Below are 17294 nucleotides of genomic sequence, written 5' to 3' on the forward strand. Positions count from 1 at the left end.
ATCTGGGGCTTTATAAACTTTTGTATTTAGGATAGGCGGAGTCTTGATAATTGAACTTTCGTATTGACATACCTCCGTTTCGCGACAGAATTTCGAGCGAATGTACTTTGGTCTCATTAACTGTCACATATATGGTATTGTTTTCTCACAGAGGTTGACCCTGACAATTTCCTTGGTGGTCTTGTGCAAGTTCAAGCTACTCGCGTACGGCTTTTGGGGACTCTATGCTTGGAGTATCACCACAAGTTTGGTTTTCCCTCTTTAATGCAGTTTAAGCTCAATTTACTATTATTTATTCGGTCAAATACTCTGACGGCGAGTCATGTTTAGCAATACATCATCAAATTACAACTTATTGGAAGTTCAATCCACCTCGAACCTACTTTGCAAGCCTAGGAGCACGAGGAAACAATATCGACGAAAGAAAGCGACCGGGACAACTAAATTGAGACAGCAATCTAAAAAATCAAAAACGCTATACAGTTTCTGCGTTGTCATATCAGAGCTTCTGCCAGTTTTCCTGGTCCTCAGGGAGTGTCCCAAACATCGTTTGGAAAGATCAGACATCCACACCTCCGCGGAACCAACATTATCTTAGGGCCTTAGCTTGCGTGTAACCATCACCTCGACTTCACCCTGTCCTTCGCCCTTATCCTTCTCGAGCTTGGGTTGCCCAATGATCAAGACGTTATGGACCTGAACGTCTGCAATCGAAGTGTTCACCAAATCCATATCGAAGTTACGAAGAACGCGGGTAAATGTCAGATATAGCTCGGCGTGAGCTAAGCTGGATATCGGTGGTCATTAGAATTATGCGACGGAAGACAGGATTAATGGATGCTTTTACTAACCCGATGCCGAGGCACTGACGGGACCCCTTGGTGAAACTCGTGAGGTACCTCTCCAGAGGAAACCCTGCCTTGGCTGCCTCTACCCAGCGGTCTGGGTTAAAGGTGAAGGGGTCCACGAAGCACTTGGGATTAGTGTGCACAAAATACGTCGACTGACTTACAGGCGTCTGTGATTCATCTTGAGAAATGTGCTCGCAAGCCCAGAAAGGTTATATAAGCACTTACACCAGGAGGAATGGCATGGTCCTTGTACTGTAGCGTCTCGTGGGTGAAGACCCTTGGAAGACGGGTGATGGGTCCGTAAGAGAGGCGGATAGCTTCTTTCACAATGCCAGTCTAAGACTTCGGTTAGTTGACGGAAATTCTTTGGCTGCGTGCGCCATCAGTGAACAGGGAAGTAAATGTACCATGAAGGGCAGTGTCTCGAGATCCTTCATTGTGAGCTCTTCGTCGGGAATGTGGTCCACTCTGGAGAGCTCAGCGAGGGCTCTGTTGACAAGAGATTTGTTGGCGAGCAGGTAGAACATGCCCACAGAAAGCGATCTTGATGATGTCTCTGTTCCAGCGAATATAATGACCTGCCCTTCATCTACGAGACGCTCCATGGTGCGTTCCTGTGCAGGGACGTGCGAGTCGCCGAGGGCCTCAATTATGATTGACTTGGACTGAAGACTATTGTTCTCGCTAGCGAGCTTGTTCTTGATGTTGATTTTAATGTCTTCTTGTAGAACCAGGAGTTCCGCGACGGGTGGTAGGATGAGACGGATAACTGGGATGGGCAGCTTCTTGAGGTATCTAATGGCCCACGGCACGAAGCGAGTCCAGTGAAAGATTTCCGAAACACCCTTGAAGGCTTCACGAATGGGCGAAACCAGGCTGGGGATGCTGAGGTAGTCGTAGTGGTAGCCAAAGAAGCGTTGGGTGATGATGTCTGCCGTCATGGCGGAAAACGCGAGGTCTAGCGAGATTTTGGTGCCGTCCTTGCGAGCACCATCGAGGCGGTTCAGCATGGCCGTGATACGTTCATGAATCTGGGGCTCCATGGAAACGATGGACCGCTTTGCGAAGTAGGGGTTCATATAGCCGCGGCGTGAACGGTGCTGGGCGTGGTTCACGGTGGCTGCTACGGATGCAGGGACACCAAAACCGGCTACGGTAGACGAGTCCTTGTTGATGCGATGAGTGCCGCCGACATAAACGTTTTGATAGTATTCTGGGTCATCAATGTGAACTTCGTTGGGGTTGATGCGAACAATTGGGCCTATATCAGTAACAATCAGCAATCTGTGCAAAAGACCGCCCGATGACGTCTGCTGGTAAGAGTAGTGAAATGGATCGGGCTTACCGTATTTCTCATGCATCTTCTGGATCTCCCAAAGGTAGTTGCCGTTCTTTACGGCATCGTACCAAAAGTCGCAGAGCGGCGTCATAGCAGCTAGCCATGGACCGGGGATCTTAGAAAGAGGATGGAAGTAGAGGTTGTAAATACATCGTACAACAACGTAGCCTGTCCAAACAAAAAACAAGCGACGAGCCAAGTCGCCACGATTAGTCTCGCCTAAATTGCTCAATGACCAAAGAAAATCTGCCTTTGGGAAGATGCCTGCCAGCGAGGAAATTGTGCCGTTAGGCTCCTCGATGACAGCAGCATCAGTGGCCAGTGTGTTGATCAAAACCTCTATGTTGGACATTTCGAGGAAGGCAGTGGGTCAAAAGCAATTTCTGTCTGAACATAAGAAAGAAAGAATTCATGAAAGAAACCAATTCTTCAGGGCCAACGACTGGTTTTATTGCCAGGCACTTAGCTACACATGAGCCAAATCTCGGCGTCGAGGTAAAACCCGTAAACCTACCACTATGCTCGCCAATCAAGTTCGAATGACCACGCTTCACAGTGTTCGTTGTCATTCCCGGCTCGCTGTTTCCCATCACACGATCCCCCAGTACACCTGTTGTTCGGCACCCAGTCACCCTCATCTAGCGTAGGACTTCGTTTCCGAGCATACTGCAATACCGAGGCTTACCCCTCTCTTCCATCTGCTAAATCATGTTCCGGGGTGAAGCTTGGCTTCATCCTTCTCCACGTATCCTGTTCTTCTCATTGGATAACTTAGCATGGCGTTACCATTATTTTTGTCTGCCTGCGATAATGGGTCTGAAGGCATTCACGCGAAAGGCCGTTTTCCCGAAAGCTTGCCAGACAGGAGAGGAAATGATTGGAGGAACAACCATTTACGTTACAAGATCCGTGGAAACCCGATTCCGCCCGCCATCTCACAATGTCCGCTTCCTCGTTTGCAACAGGATGGCTTAGAGGCCGCGCTTCCAGATGCCTTGCGCCTATGATATCTTGCCCACCATCCTTCTCGATGCGTGTAAGCCGGGGAAGTGAGCTTTTGGGCCGAAACCGTAGACCCTGCATACGACTTTCCGCACATGTACACGTGTAGAAGAGCATGCGACCTCATCCTTGCATCGCGAGGCTTTAGCCGCTGTATCTCCATTTGTCTTTAGGTCCAGGCTATTTCCGAAGCATATCAATGAAGCGAACGGGATCTGGGCCTGAAGATAGGCTTTCTTGCTTGCCTACATCTGAAGTATCTGTCCGGTAGTGATACTTTCAGGCATGGATGATGTAGATACTCGGAAAGTGAGATGCCTGCCCGTGTCGGAAGTCCCTGCATACCATGTCGCGGCTAAGAGGATTCACCCCCTCCCGCGTGGAAATAACGGTCCCTGCATACAAAGGTTCCTTCATGCATTGTAACCGCGGTCACAACACCGACATACCTTACCGATGGCTGGAACACTGCGATGTCGCCTGTCGAGGGACAGATAGCTGTACGCCCCCTCATATTGTAAGCCTGTAGGGTTTCACACACATCTTGTAAGCCGAGCAATCGAATCTAGGCCCGCCGTACATGTGCATCTTTGAGCCGTCGCTAGCCCTGTATAGGCTAACAATACGGTCCTAGCCGGTATAGTATGTGAGGGTGTGTCTACATGTAATTCTCACCGCGGCACCGCGGCACCACTCCCCCTTGCTGCCCTTCCCCTGTCCTGGCAGACGATACGTACGGGACGACCCGCAATGGACAACCCCCCGGCGTTCTAGACTCTAGAGTCTAGACTACGAATACGGAGTACACGTGTCCCAAGTCAGCTCCCATACACACATTATATTCCAACCCCGGAGTGTCTGTTACAGTGAACCACCGTTTATGGCGAACACAGTGCGGACAACGGGCCAAGTACACAACCAACAAGATAAGCACCAACCGTAGATCAAGCCTTTACCGAGCTAATCAAACGTGATGCTCAAAGATTGGACTTGATCTAGACTCCAGGACCCCTACATGCTGCAAAAGACCCACAAGTTTGCATCATCTGGATACGAAATGACCTTCCGCATTCGCGATGTCGTCTCCTGTATGAACATGAATCATCTTTATGTATCGTAAGCGAAGATACTGTGCCGTTACACATTTTACAGTGATGCATCTCGTCCAACTCTTCTTATCTAGGCTGTCTGGGCGCCTTTCAGTTGTCCACAAAACCCTTTTCCGATAGGCGTCACGCGACTCCCTTTCCCACCTGTTTTCTCTACGGCTGTGGTTGGATTTCTTTTCTAACAACTGGGCTTCTACCGACCAACCTTATTCGGCAAAAGTCCTCTATTTTGTTCACAAGAATTTTTGGCGAGAACGGTCGCAAGCACTTGCGCGAACGTCAACGTCCTAGATGGCAGACCTCGGAGACAAGTCGGCCCCCCCTGCCACGCTCGCCAAGACAGACACCGCCGTCAACTCCAAAAACAGCGAACTAGGCCAAGTCGACAATGGGACAAGCGACAAGGACCAAATTCACGATGGCAAAGCAAAAGACAGTAAAGGGAAGAAGCCCGGGTCGCTCCACTTCTTCTTCCGCGTGCACTGGTCTTACTCTACATCGCTGGATCACGCCCTCCGGCTCATCGGCCTAATTGCTGCTATCGCCTCCGGTATCCTACCTCCACTGATGACAGTGGTGTTTGGCTCCTCTGTGAATCAGTTCAATGATTATGAAAATGGCAGTATTTCGGGACAGGACCTCTACCGCAACATGTCCAAGAACGCCCTTTGGCTGCTCTATCTCTTCATCGGCCGCTTCTTTCTCGTCTACGTGCACTCCACGTGCTTCGGTCTTGTGGGCATTCGTGTGACTAGGGCGTTTCGCGTCGACTTCATCCGGTCGATGGTCCGACAGGATGTTTCCTTCATCGACTCCTGTGCGCCTGGCACCGTCGCGTCCACCATCTCAAACAGCGCTGACATGGTGGAAAACGGCAGCACCGAGAAGGTCGGCAGCCTAATCCAGAACATGTCCATGTTCGTTGCCGCTTTTGTGGTAGCCTTCACGCGGCAGTGGAAGCTTACCCTTGTCACGGCTACTTCGCTGCCCATTCTCTTCATCGGGTTCAAAATCACTTTTGGCCTCGGTAAGTGTGCTGTCCTCCTGCATTGATTGCTCAGCGCTAATCAGAATTCACCATCAGACGCCAAGATTGAGGCAAAGATCCTAGAGATATATAACCGCGCCGGTGGCCTGGTTGAGGAGGCTCTGGGTTCAACCCGCATCGTGACGGCTTACAATGCCAGTGCGAAGCTGAGCCGCAAGTACGACGACTACCTGGCAGGGGCGCAGAAGCTCGGCTTCCGCAAGGGTCCCGTCATCGGCGTCCAGTGGAGTGTGGAGTTCTTCACGATCTACTGTGCGTACTCCCTTGCCTGGTTCTATGGTGTAAAGCTGCTCAACAGCGGCGAGATCGGTGGCGGTGGGCAAATCATCTCAGTGCTGCTCGCGGTCCTTTTGGGTACAAACGCTGCCTCCAACGTGGCCCCAGGGTTCGGTGACTTTGCCAAGGCTTCAGCTGCCGCTCAGGGCATGTTTGAGGTGGTTGATCGCAAGTCCGAGATCGATCCCTTGGCCGACACCGGTGAGCGGCCTGACAAGTGTGAAGGCCTGGTCGAGCTACGCAACATCAGCTTTGCCTATCCGTCAAGGCCCTCTGTTCAAGTCTTGCGTGACGCCAGCCTAGTCTTTGAGGCTGGAAAGGTCACGGCATTGGTGGGTGCGTCTGGTTCTGGAAAGAGTACGATTGTTGCACTGGTCGAACGGTGGTTCAACCCAACTAGCGGATCTATCCACTTGGACGGCCATGAAATTGCTGACCTTGACCTTCGATGGTTGCGTGGGAGGATCGGCCTTGTTCAGCAAGAACCAGTCCTTTTCAGCGACACGATCTACAACAATGTAGTCCATGGACTATACGGAACTCCCATGAACGATCTCCCCGAGCCCGAGAAGAGAGAACTTGTCCGACAAGCGTGCATCCAGGCGTTTGCGGACGAGTTTATCCAGGAGCTGCCGCACAAGTATGACACCAAGGTTGGAGAACGCGGCGCTTTGTTGAGTGGAGGGCAAAAGCAGCGTGTTGCCATTGCCCGGAGTGTCATCTCCAACCCGCAGATCCTCTTGCTCGACGAAGCTACATCAGCCCTGGATCCTACGGCAGAGAGAAAAGTACAAGCTTCCCTTGACAATGTCTCTAAGCAGCGGACTACAATCATGATTGCGCACAAACTTTCAACGGTCCAGAAGGCCGACAAGATCGTTGTACTGAGTCGGGGCGAGGTTGTTGAGCAGGGTACCCATCAGCAGCTACTTGATCTAAGGGGGGCGTACCACGAGCTCGTCAATGCTCAGACACTCCATACAGGCGAGGCGGCAGCTGCACAAGCGGGTATAGAGACATACGAGCCCTCGGAAGTTCCATACCGGGACGATAGCTCAGTCGACAGTGCAGATGACAAACCGGTGGTCTTGTCGAAATCTGCAAGCAGGCAATCTTATCCTGCCGCAGAACCAGTCGAGATTGAACACGAAACCAAGGACGAAGACGCAGATGTTTCTCGCAAGCTTTCCATCGCGGAGTGCCTCAAAATTATCATCTGGAAGGAGCACTGGCACATCTGGCCAGTCTGGCTCTTTGGCATCCTATCCTCGGCAGCTGGTGGTGGCCTATTCCCCGCGCAGGCAGTCCTTTTCGGGTCCAGTCTCCCGACTTTGCAGCTTCTTCCCGGCAACTACTTGGTAGAGCGCGGTAACTTTTGGGCATTGATGTACTTCGTTTTCAGCCTAGGTGTCTTTGTGTGCTACCTCGGCGTCGGGTTCTTCTGGACTATAGCATCGTTCCACACCACGCGCTTCTACCGCCGGGGATATTTCGACGCAATGTTGCGGCAGGATGTTTCTTTCTTTGACACCGCGGGCCACGGTGCGTCCGAGATGACTAGCCGACTCTCCCTGCATCCTCAGCGGCTTCAAAACTTGCTGTCCACCAACCTCGCTCTTATTATCGTCATATTTGTTGACATAGTCTCGTGTTTTGTTCTGGCAGTCGCCATGGGATGGCGTCTGGGTCTGGTCGTCATTGCAGGCGGCATGCCGACACTTTTCGGTGCCGGTTTCTTCCGCCTGCGACTCGAAATGGCCAACGAGGACCGCCTGACACAGACGTACCTGGAAAGCGCTCGTTTTGCATCCGAGGCTGTCGGCGCCATTCGTACCGTCTCTAGCTTGACATTGGAAGACAAGGTTCTGAACGGCTTCAAGTCTCGTCTTGATGAGTGTGCCAGTCGGGAACTACGTAGCAAGATGATTACGATGGTTGTTCACGCATTCGCTGAAAGTATCAACATGGCCGTGACGGGCCTGGCCTTCTGGTATGGCGGAAAGCTGTTGTCTGAGGGTCATTACGATATGCGAACATTCTTCATTGTCTTCATGGCGGTGCTTATGGGGTCGCAATCGGGCGGCGTTCTGTTCGGCTTTTCGTCGAGTAAGTTGCTTCATCAAGCCACACATCCCAAGTCGGATTCTTCAGGCAGTGAAAGACTAGAATACTAACGGGTACCTTTGTAACAGACGTTTCGAGAGCACATTCGGCGGCAAATCACATCATTGACTTGCGCATATCGCAGCCTCCCATCAATACCTCCTCCGGCGTCAAGGAATTGCCGGAGAGCGAGAACAACCGGGTAGCCATCGAATTCCGCGACGTGACCTTTGCATACCCCAGCCGGCCAAATCGCTCTGTACTACACGGTCTCAATCTCAAGATCCTTAGGGGCCAGTCCGTTGGCATCGTAGGCGCCTCGGGCTGCGGTAAAAGTACCATTGTTGCCCTTCTAGAGCGATTTTACGACATCAACTCTGGACAGCTCCTCGTTGAGGGCACAACTATCCGAGATTTGGACGTACAATTTCACCGCTCCCGCATCGGCCTTGTGTCGCAGGATACCGCGCTCTTCCAGGGCAGCATCCGGGATAACATTCTCCTTGGTCTTCCAGACGATGAAGCGGCGGCGCCCGACGCAGATGATCGCGTGGAGCGCGCGTGCCGCTCGGCCAACATGCATGATTTTATTAGCAGCTTGCCCGACGGATACGCGACCGACGTCGGAAACCGCGGTGTCGCTCTCTCCGGGGGTCAGCGCCAACGTCTCGCAATCGCTCGAGCGCTAATCCGCGAGCCGGAGGTGTTGCTCTTTGATGAAGCCACTAGCGCCCTAGACACCGCCAACGAGGTGCTGGTACAAGCTGCCATCGAGGCGGTCGCGCGAGAGAAGCCTGGCCGGACCACTATTGCCGTGGCTCATCGCCTGTCGACTATACAGCGCTGCGACCGAATTTTTGTGCTGCACAGAGGCCAAGTTGCTGAGGACGGCACTCATGAGGAACTTTTCCAGAGGCGGGGAATGTACTATGAGATGGTCTTGGCTCAATCGCTGGACAGAGAGGTTGTCGCGATTGTCTAACAGAGGTAGCCCCAATATGATACATGAATAGACTGGCGTGTGTCATCGACTGAGTTGTAAATGATGTTGGCGTTATTGAAGACACAAGGGTAGGCTTGAAGAAGATATAATGCGGACTGGCATCTCCTATGTAGTGGATTTTGGCTGGCTTCATAGGCGCAAAAGATCGACCTTGACGGGATCGGGCTTCAAGCTCCCATAATACATAGCTACCTACTTAAATAGGAGTCTTGACAACTCAAGCACTACGAAAATTGCCACCAATCGACGTTGAACAGATACTCAGTGCCGTTACCAATGTAATCAAAGAAAAGATCATGTTTGCCAATCGCATTTCTCACAGGGCATGTGATAGTTGACCATGTCTGCCAACCCCCAGTATTCCCAATGGTACACGTCCCAATCAATTGTCCGCTGCGACTGTCAAGACGCAACTCAATGCGGCCGCCATTGGTTGCAGATGAGACAGCGGCACGAAATTGGCTCGCGCCCCTAGTGCCAAAGTTAACACCCTTGACCTTGATATAATCACCACTGTTGATGAATGCAACGGCAATGCCACCAGAGGCAGTGATTTGAGCCTCAACGCCTTCCGAAAAGGCGATCGTCTCGGCTTCTTGACGGACAAAAGGGTCCAAGAAGCCAATCTGTGCTGCACCTTCGGATGTCATCGGAATTTGCGGAATGGTTCCATTCGCTCCATAACTGAAACTCTCGACGCAGACAGATCGCTTGTAGGATTGACCACCGGGAAGGGCGTCGTTGTGGTAGAAAAAGTACTGCTTGCCCTTGAATTCTACAATTCCCACGTGATTGGTGTCGCTCGTTCCTCCAGTAGCCATAGCAATACCGCCGTAGGTCCAAGGTCCAGTCGGGCTTGGACTAGTCGAGTACTGGATGTTCTCAGGGCAACATTTGGCTGCGTAGACCATGTAATAGAGGCCATTTTGCTTGTAGAACCAAGGCCCCTCCTGGTACATAGTTTGTCCGTTACCGCGATCGCCGAAGCCATCTGTTGTAAGGGGTACCTTGACGATGTCACCGCTGTAGGAAATCATGTCCTCGTTCAGTTTGACGTAGTATAAGTCTGGATTGCCCCAATAAAGATACGCCTGGCCATCATCGTCGATGTAGACAGTAGGGTCGAATTGGCCGTTGGCTAGAAGCGGACCGCCGATAGCGTCTTTATACGGCCCTTCGATCTTGTCGCTGACACCCACTCCGATGGCGAAGGTCGCCCAGGTAGGGCCGCGGTTGATGGGGACGTAGTAGTAGAATTTGCCGTTGCGTTCAACTACCTGCCCTGCCCACGCGTCTACGGTAGCCCAGGAGAAGGTTTCAAGGCTCATTGGTGAGCCATGATGTTGCCAATTGACCATATCTGCTGACGAGAATAGCAGCCAATCTTTCATGTTGTACCAAGTGGTTGCGGAATCCTGATCATGGCTGGTGAAGAGGTAGACGCGGTCATTGTAGACAACCGGCGCCGGATCTGCTGTGAAATCGGTCTGGATGATCGGATTGTCTGCTCTGACGATTCCTGAGCCAAAAGGAGAGAGACTTAGAGCCAGTAAAAAAGAAAGATTGACCCAGTACTTAGAAGAATACATCATGCTGAACGTGTCGATGTTTGTACTTAATCATGAAGATTCTAGATCTAGTCGCGTTGGTTACTTAATGGGATTCGTTTCCCACAGAAGTGGACGGCGAAATATAAATATCAGGATCACTCTATATGCACTTTTTCAAATGAAGCATGACTTTAGAAACATCATTCGTGCGGTTCAGTCATTCAACTTAAAGTAGCAGAGAATGATAGTATTGGCGCGCGTGAGCAACATGACCAAGGATAATAGAATTGTGTTTTAACTTCAACCAAACGACGGCAATGGTTCACACTAAAGCGGGTAAAAGGGAGATCTCCGTGAATTTTAGGATAGCCTACATGTAAAATGCATCTCAGTCCTCCCGCACGACAATACATAGATGTAAAAATTGCGGGAGTACCTCGTATCCACGCAGATCAATCTATTTAGCCTAAAAGCCGATACGTAATGACACAAAACCTCTAAGTGACTAGGTAGCTCAAGTTCCTAATACCCCACGTTTTTTCAAACAGCCTTACTCACTGTAGACGTGCCAAGTAAGGTAGTGATTAGGTCGTTTCCGTACCTGCAAAGTGAGAGTTTATAAGTCCGAATAGAATGCTAGCGCCTGTTCAGTACGGGGTAGTTTTACCACGACAGTAACCTGAAGGGGCAGGCAGCTTGACGACCACGTCCAGGATAGGTTTTCTTGTGGAGACGTGGCGAACTCTAATGTTCTTTAACTTCATTGGGGAAATTTACACCGAATGCACGGAAAGAGACACCCTCTCTGGGTAATGCAAAGCAAAACTTCATTAGCATCACTCAGTGTTAAGTTGATAAGCCGCTCTAGCAAAAGCCAAACCACATACTTTTAGCCACACCGAAATTGCATCCTTGCCTCTTCATTATTATCCTACTGTTGTCAGGCAGCGGGCTTAGCATTCTACGCGCGATCGACTTGGGGTGGCCTGGAGTAATGGTCGGAGTTTCTAGAGTCCTAAAGTGCGCAGTTTCGAGCGGATTCGGCGTAGAGTTTATAGATAGTAACCGGCCGTATTGGCAATATGCTCATTTGTGCAGTTATTTTGCATTTTAACTTACTAAAAATGATGTCTGGATAATCTTATGCCATGAATAAGTAAGATGAGGCGTTATAATGGTAGATTTACTTGCTGGATTTGCTGACCTCTATTGTACTTGAGGATGGAAGAATGAAAGTCCATTCTCGGCGGTATAAATGTGACTTCAAGTTGAGGCCATTATGTCAAGCGAGAATTGCGAATGTCACGATGCTAGAATACGGCGAACAGGTGATAGAATTCGTTATTGGCACAGTACTTCGTCAACAAAGTCAAAGCCTTACTAGACTTGTGTAGATGTTTGATCAAATCCTGTGAGGAATTCGCGTATATTTGTAGGCGAATGTGTATGTCTGGGTGACTTACTGGTTAGGAATCGGGAACACCTTAAGCCCTTGATGCTTGCGTTTGAGAGTCAAAGCGAGGCAATGGTAAAGCTGTTGCTCGCTCATGGTGCAGATCTCTGGGGATATTGCTCCAATGACGGACCTCTCGCATGGGCTGCCGAGCTTGGGAGGTACAATATGGTACAAATCTTTCTACAACACGAGACTCAGGCATATGAGAACAGGCAAAGCCATATGTTTAGCGCTTTGATGTTAGCTGCTGAAAGTGGTCATGGTGGAATAGTCGAGCTGTTGTTGGAAGATGGCGCCCTAGAGGGATAAGGTGCTTACCAAATAGCCTGGGACTTGGTAGAATGCTTCGGACATGAAGAAGTTATGAATAGCCTAGACCCTTATCTTACAAATGAGGACGGCGATGGGAAGTAAGAGAAGACATTTAGCGGGGGGCTATGCGTAGTAACGATTTAATAAAGCAGGATTCGTATACACAACAGGCTTTGTCACCCCAAATTCGTTCGATTTGACACTTATCAGATTTCTAGCGATACATAGGAGAGTCAGGTATTTTGAGAGTATTTACGATGCTGACTAGCAGTCTTAGCCTGGACATCGACCAGGTTTGAGCTTGTGGCGTTATTCCGACACTTGTCGGAACCGTTCCCGGAACAGTGAATCTGTTGAACAACCCCCCGTCTTTGTTATCGGCTCCGCTTGAAAACACGTCTGGAACAGGATTTCTCTTTTATTTGATTGGCCTTTTCTCTTTGGTCGACATATACTGGTTAGCGACAACTGTTTGATCGGCCTCTAAGTCTGTCTAATGACCGGTGCATTGTGCATCAGAATATCTTGCCGTCTTTCTCTGCAGGTTCTTACAACAGTGGGTGGCCTCCCCTCTTTCTATTATTACAGGTGGTACTCTCTAGGGTCGGTCACACGAACACCTCTTCGCTCCCACACGCCATCAATGTTCATGTCCGCTGTTCCCCTGCATAGAAGTCAGTACTCGGTAGCGGTTGGCCATGAAACGGTAGTAACTTACTCTTCTCGCGGCACGACTGCTGGCTCAGTCTGTCCTGCTGTAACATCGGGGTTTCTGAACACAAAGTTCTTTTTCTATGTCGGGGGAAAAAGGAGGTCTCGGTCAGTGCGACTTCTTTTCAACAGTTACCCGTGGGTGTGGCCTCACCAGTCCCAATGATAGATGAATTGCTGGCGGAGTAACTACAATGTGCTCTGTCGGCTCTTGGCCGTTGATCATAGCCAGAATGTTCTGAGCGACTACCTTCGCTTGTCCAGCGCCAGGCCGAGCAGCCTTGTGCGCACCAGAGTCGGCAATGTCACCAGCAGCAAACATGTGCGGGTATGCTGGGTCTTGGAATTGCAGTGTCGGTCGCACTTTGATGAAGCCGTTTGCCGGGTTTACAAGAGGGATCTCGCCAGTCTGCTTGAGATCCTGGAGGAACTGGTTGTTGGGTGTTTGCCCCGTTGCGGGGATGATGAGATTCGCTGAGAGTTCACGACCATCTTGCAGCTTGACTGAAGTCTGGGAGGCAAGACCGCCGGAAGGAATCACAGCGCGGGAGCCGGTGATCAACCTAAAGTAAAATGTCAACTACTATTGAGACGAGGATGTCACGCTGATGAGCATACTTGATCCCCAACTCCTCGAATCGAGCCTTGATAATCTCATCCAACTTGGTGTGGTATAGAGGCATGAGATGCTCTCGTGAATGAACAAGAGTCACCTCCTTCTCAGGGTAAAGTTCCTTAAGATCCGTAGCCATCTGGACGCCCACCGCGCCGCCTCCGATGAGAATGACAGAAGACGCCTTCTGAACCGACTGCTGATGCGCTCTCAAGGTGTCGACCGACGATGGCTTGTCATCACCGGGCATGGTTCCTGGGCTTGGCAATCTGGTGCCTGTTGTGACAACCAAATAGTCGAATGGAATCTCACCTGAACCTTGCCATCCTCTATCCAGAATGACGGAGTTGGGGCCGAGAGATTTGGCGCGAGCTTGAATCACCTGGTGCCGCGATGGGTCGGATGACTTTGAGAAAGCTGCTGTGTATGGAATGAAGGCTTTATGCTCATGGTCTGGCAGAACTGCGAAACGAGGCTGAATCACGGTTTAGTCATAAATCATAACGATGCAGTGCCAATACTGGCAACTCACAAATGCGAAGAGATGATGAAAGTGGCTGTGCGGTTCAATCAGCAAAATCTGCCAGCTACAAGTCAGTCGTTACTCTTTTCAAAGTTGTTTTTGCGGAGTTCACTCACGCGGTGGGATGCTGGCAGAGCAGCGGCAAGCTCGCCCACAGCGGCCTGACTCACGGCGAGCTGTTAGCAGTTGTTCTATAAACAACACCCTAAGTACAAAGAGACACTTACAAGACCGACATATGATCCTCCGAGGACAACAACGTTCTTCAAGGGTTGCAGCATCTTGATTGATCGAGCAGTAGTTGAGATATCCGAAGTCGTGGGGTAGAAATGTGTGGATTGGCAGCTGGAGCAATTGAGTGCGAAGCTTCAGTTGAAGGGACACCCGGCTTTAACAGATTGTCTTTTACTAAGAAATCGGAGCTCGGCTCGTACTACGAGACTCGCGCTGTGGGTCAAATGCGAGTTGACAGTGTGTCGCAAGCGGCCTACCGGCGATGGCCGCCGCACGGATTTATAATTGTAAATCTGATTAGATCTTTCTCAGCACTTTAGAGACAGCTTGCATTATCCCCCACTTTGCCCGACTCACGTTCGATTTGTTTGGAATTGGCGGCGGAACTAAAGAGTCGGAGCCGACTTAGACGCCGTCGCCGATGAAATACATGAGAACGTGCTCGGATTAGCGGGGCCGCACCGGTAATTAGTCACGGCAATTCAGCTAGACCGGCTGTCCTTAGCTAGATTAGATATCTATATACGATCGCCTTCCTAACGACTTAGAGCCCGGACCTCCGTCCTTAGAGATCGTTTCGGATATTAGCGCTAGAGTAGAGCTACTTAATAAGAACGTTTATTACTTAACTAGCTACTAAGCATAAATAGTTATTAAGGTTTCAAGTAATACTAATTATAATATAAGATATAATTTATAATATATTTAGTTAATTACGTAAGTAGAGTTTATTTAATTATAATTCTTTTTAAAACTAATTAATATTTATAAAAATGTCTTATAACTTAATAAATATAAAATATAAAACCCCCTTAATAGAGCAATCTGCCGGGGCCGTACCGTATATTACGTATTAAGGAAAACTGAGTATATTGCGCTCTATACCTAATTACTAATTAAAATAATAATTAACTAACTCGACCGTTATTTTTTTTTATTAATAGCTCCCGACCTTCTCCCGTATAAAGTCCTTTAAGTTCTAGCTATTTAAAGAGCAAGCTATACTCACTCTAACGTATATAAGACCTCTTAATACTAGCCCGTATAAGTAGCTAAATCTCATATTATATACTCCTTCTTATTAAGGGTTAGGGGGCCCCTTATATATTCTTTTATATTTATAATATAGCCCGTATTAAAAGAATTTCTAACTTTATAAAGTATAATTTCTAAATTAATATTAATATACTAGATCTTAATATCCGTATTAACCCGGCTATTTATAACGTTCGTATTATTATTTAGTTAGATTTTATATTATTAAAAAGTACTACGCTACTCTTTAAGTATATTTACGTTAATTATAATAATTAAAGTATTAAGGGGGCCTAAGAATCTATCGAGCCCTAAAGAGGGGGACCTATTAAGGGGCATTTTTAATAAAGTAGGTTCTTAATAAGTAGTAGTTTATATATTAATAAGTTCGTTTAATAAGTTTATTTAATAAGTTATTTAGTAAATTTATTTAGTTTAAATAGAGAGTAGCTTTAAATAATATTAAAAATAATAAGGATAAAAATTTTTTTTACGAGCTTTAGTATAAGTAACTAAATATTAGCCCTTTTAGCCCTTTCTTTAAAAACCTCTACGTTATTATTAAAATTTAGAACCTCTATAATTAAGGGCCGCTTCTAATTTTTACGGCCAACCTTTATTATTAACCTTTTTAGCCAGTACCGCTATATAAATATATTACTTAGCTTATTATTAATAAATAGCATAAAGAGGGTAGCTTACCTATCCCGAATTATATAGTAATTTTCGTATTAAAATTACTATATTACGTTAAGCGCGTACTTAGGGTATATTACGTATATTATATAATTAAAAAATAAACCGTATTATATAATTTCCTTTAAAAGCGTAATCCCGTTAAGGTCGATCTTTTGCGCTTATAAAGCCGGAAAAAAAACTACTATATAGAATATAAAGCTCTTTATTAATTTATATAAAGTTTATATTATAAAATAGCTAGATATTTTATAAAAGTATCTTTTTTAATAAAAGCTTTATACGTATTATTAAATTATATTATATTTTTAAGTTAGTAGTATTTATATATATATATATATAGATTCTTAATAGAATAATATATAATAATATACTTATAACTTATGTAAATATAATAAGCTTCTCTACTTATAACTATTTTAATATATAAAAATAAAATAAAAACTACGTAATTAATAAATAATCTTTATATATATTTTAGTTTTTTTATTTTTAAAAAAGTTTTTTCAACTTAGGATCTTAATATTAATATTAAAAATTACGAACCTAAGTCTCGTATCTACGTAAGTATAATACTTAGGCTTAGAAAAACTTTATTTTCTTCTATTTTAAAATCTTATTTTATTAAGCTTTTATATAATAATAAAGTTAGAATTATTGATATTCTAAGTTAAAATTAATTTATTTTAAATAAAAAACTTTATTTTAATTACTTATTTCTTTAAGTTTGTTTTAAACTCTATATTCTAATATCATTTTTATAATATAATTAACTTTAAAAACTTTATTTTATTTTATAGAAGGCGTTAGGCTAGTAAACTAAACTTATATATTAATAAGTACTTCTTTACTTTAATTCGGATTTATAAACAGGGCTTAGGAATATTTAAGATTTTAGAGCGCTCCTTAGCCTAATGCGCGGCGCGGCTAAAAGTCGCGGGGTAGCCGAAGTTAATTAAGCGGGCGGCAGTAGCCCGAGCTCGGAGGCGCCGTAACTAAAAGTTTTTAGCTCTAACTATATAGCGCGCTATAGCTAAAAGTTCTTAGTTAGCCATATAACTAAAAGTCGTAAAATATTATAATAAAAAGTTAAGCGGGGTTAAGTACTATAATTAAAAGTTTTTAACTACGCGGCCGAAGGTATAATAGGCCTATAACTAAAGCCCGTAAGTACTATAATTAAAAATAAGAAGTCGAGCGCTATAGCTAAAGGTTTTTAGTTACTTAGGGTTAGTTAGGGTTAGGGTTAGTTAGGGTTAGGGTTAGGGTTAGGGTTAGGGTTAGGGTTAGGGTTAGGGTTTAGGGTACCGGACAACATGGTATCCGAATCCCCAGGAAGCGGAAGGTCAAAATGATCAGCACAGGAGTCCTCCCATGAGGAGTCCCCTGAGCGGGGGCTCAGCGCAGAGATGGCCAAGGAGACAGATCGAGCC

The 17294-nt window shown here is 47.0% G+C and overlaps 4 protein-coding genes across 4 annotated transcripts; 1 reads left to right on the forward strand and 3 right to left on the reverse strand.

The window, feature by feature from the left end:
* Positions 1-594: 594 nt before the first annotated feature.
* Positions 595-2542, reverse strand: CABS01_07652 (trichodiene oxygenase; the record flags this gene model as incomplete). The annotated part of the gene is made up of 5 exons (XM_060541014.1): positions 595-787; positions 852-1018; positions 1077-1187; positions 1259-2112; positions 2197-2542. The coding sequence occupies 5 exons, from the start codon at positions 2540-2542 to the stop codon at positions 595-597; spliced, it is 1671 nt and encodes a 556-aa protein (XP_060403182.1).
* Positions 2543-4592: 2050 nt separating this feature from the next.
* On the forward strand, positions 4593-8710 carry CABS01_07653 (multidrug resistance protein 3; the record flags this gene model as incomplete). The annotated part of the gene is made up of 3 exons (XM_060541015.1): positions 4593-5328; positions 5386-7731; positions 7818-8710. 3 exons carry the CDS (start codon positions 4593-4595, stop codon positions 8708-8710), a joined length of 3975 nt encoding a protein of 1324 aa, XP_060403183.1.
* Positions 8711-8955: 245 nt separating this feature from the next.
* Positions 8956-10323, reverse strand: CABS01_07654 (uncharacterized protein; the record flags this gene model as incomplete). Its single annotated transcript, XM_060541016.1, has 1 exon — positions 8956-10323. One exon carries the CDS (start codon positions 10321-10323, stop codon positions 8956-8958), a length of 1368 nt encoding a protein of 455 aa, XP_060403184.1.
* A 2308-nt stretch (positions 10324-12631) lies between these two features.
* On the reverse strand, positions 12632-14177 carry CABS01_07655 (oxidoreductase; the record flags this gene model as incomplete). Its single annotated transcript, XM_060541017.1, has 7 exons — positions 12632-12713; positions 12768-12841; positions 12915-13323; positions 13379-13848; positions 13906-13953; positions 14013-14057; positions 14124-14177. 7 exons carry the CDS (start codon positions 14175-14177, stop codon positions 12632-12634), a joined length of 1182 nt encoding a protein of 393 aa, XP_060403185.1.
* Between the last annotated feature and the right edge of the window lie 3117 nt (positions 14178-17294).

Source organism: Colletotrichum abscissum, assembly GCF_030869225.1.
Source record: "Colletotrichum abscissum strain IMI 504890 chromosome Unknown Scaffold_16.1, whole genome shotgun sequence".
NCBI classification, from domain to species: Eukaryota; Fungi; Ascomycota; class Sordariomycetes; order Glomerellales; family Glomerellaceae; genus Colletotrichum; species Colletotrichum abscissum.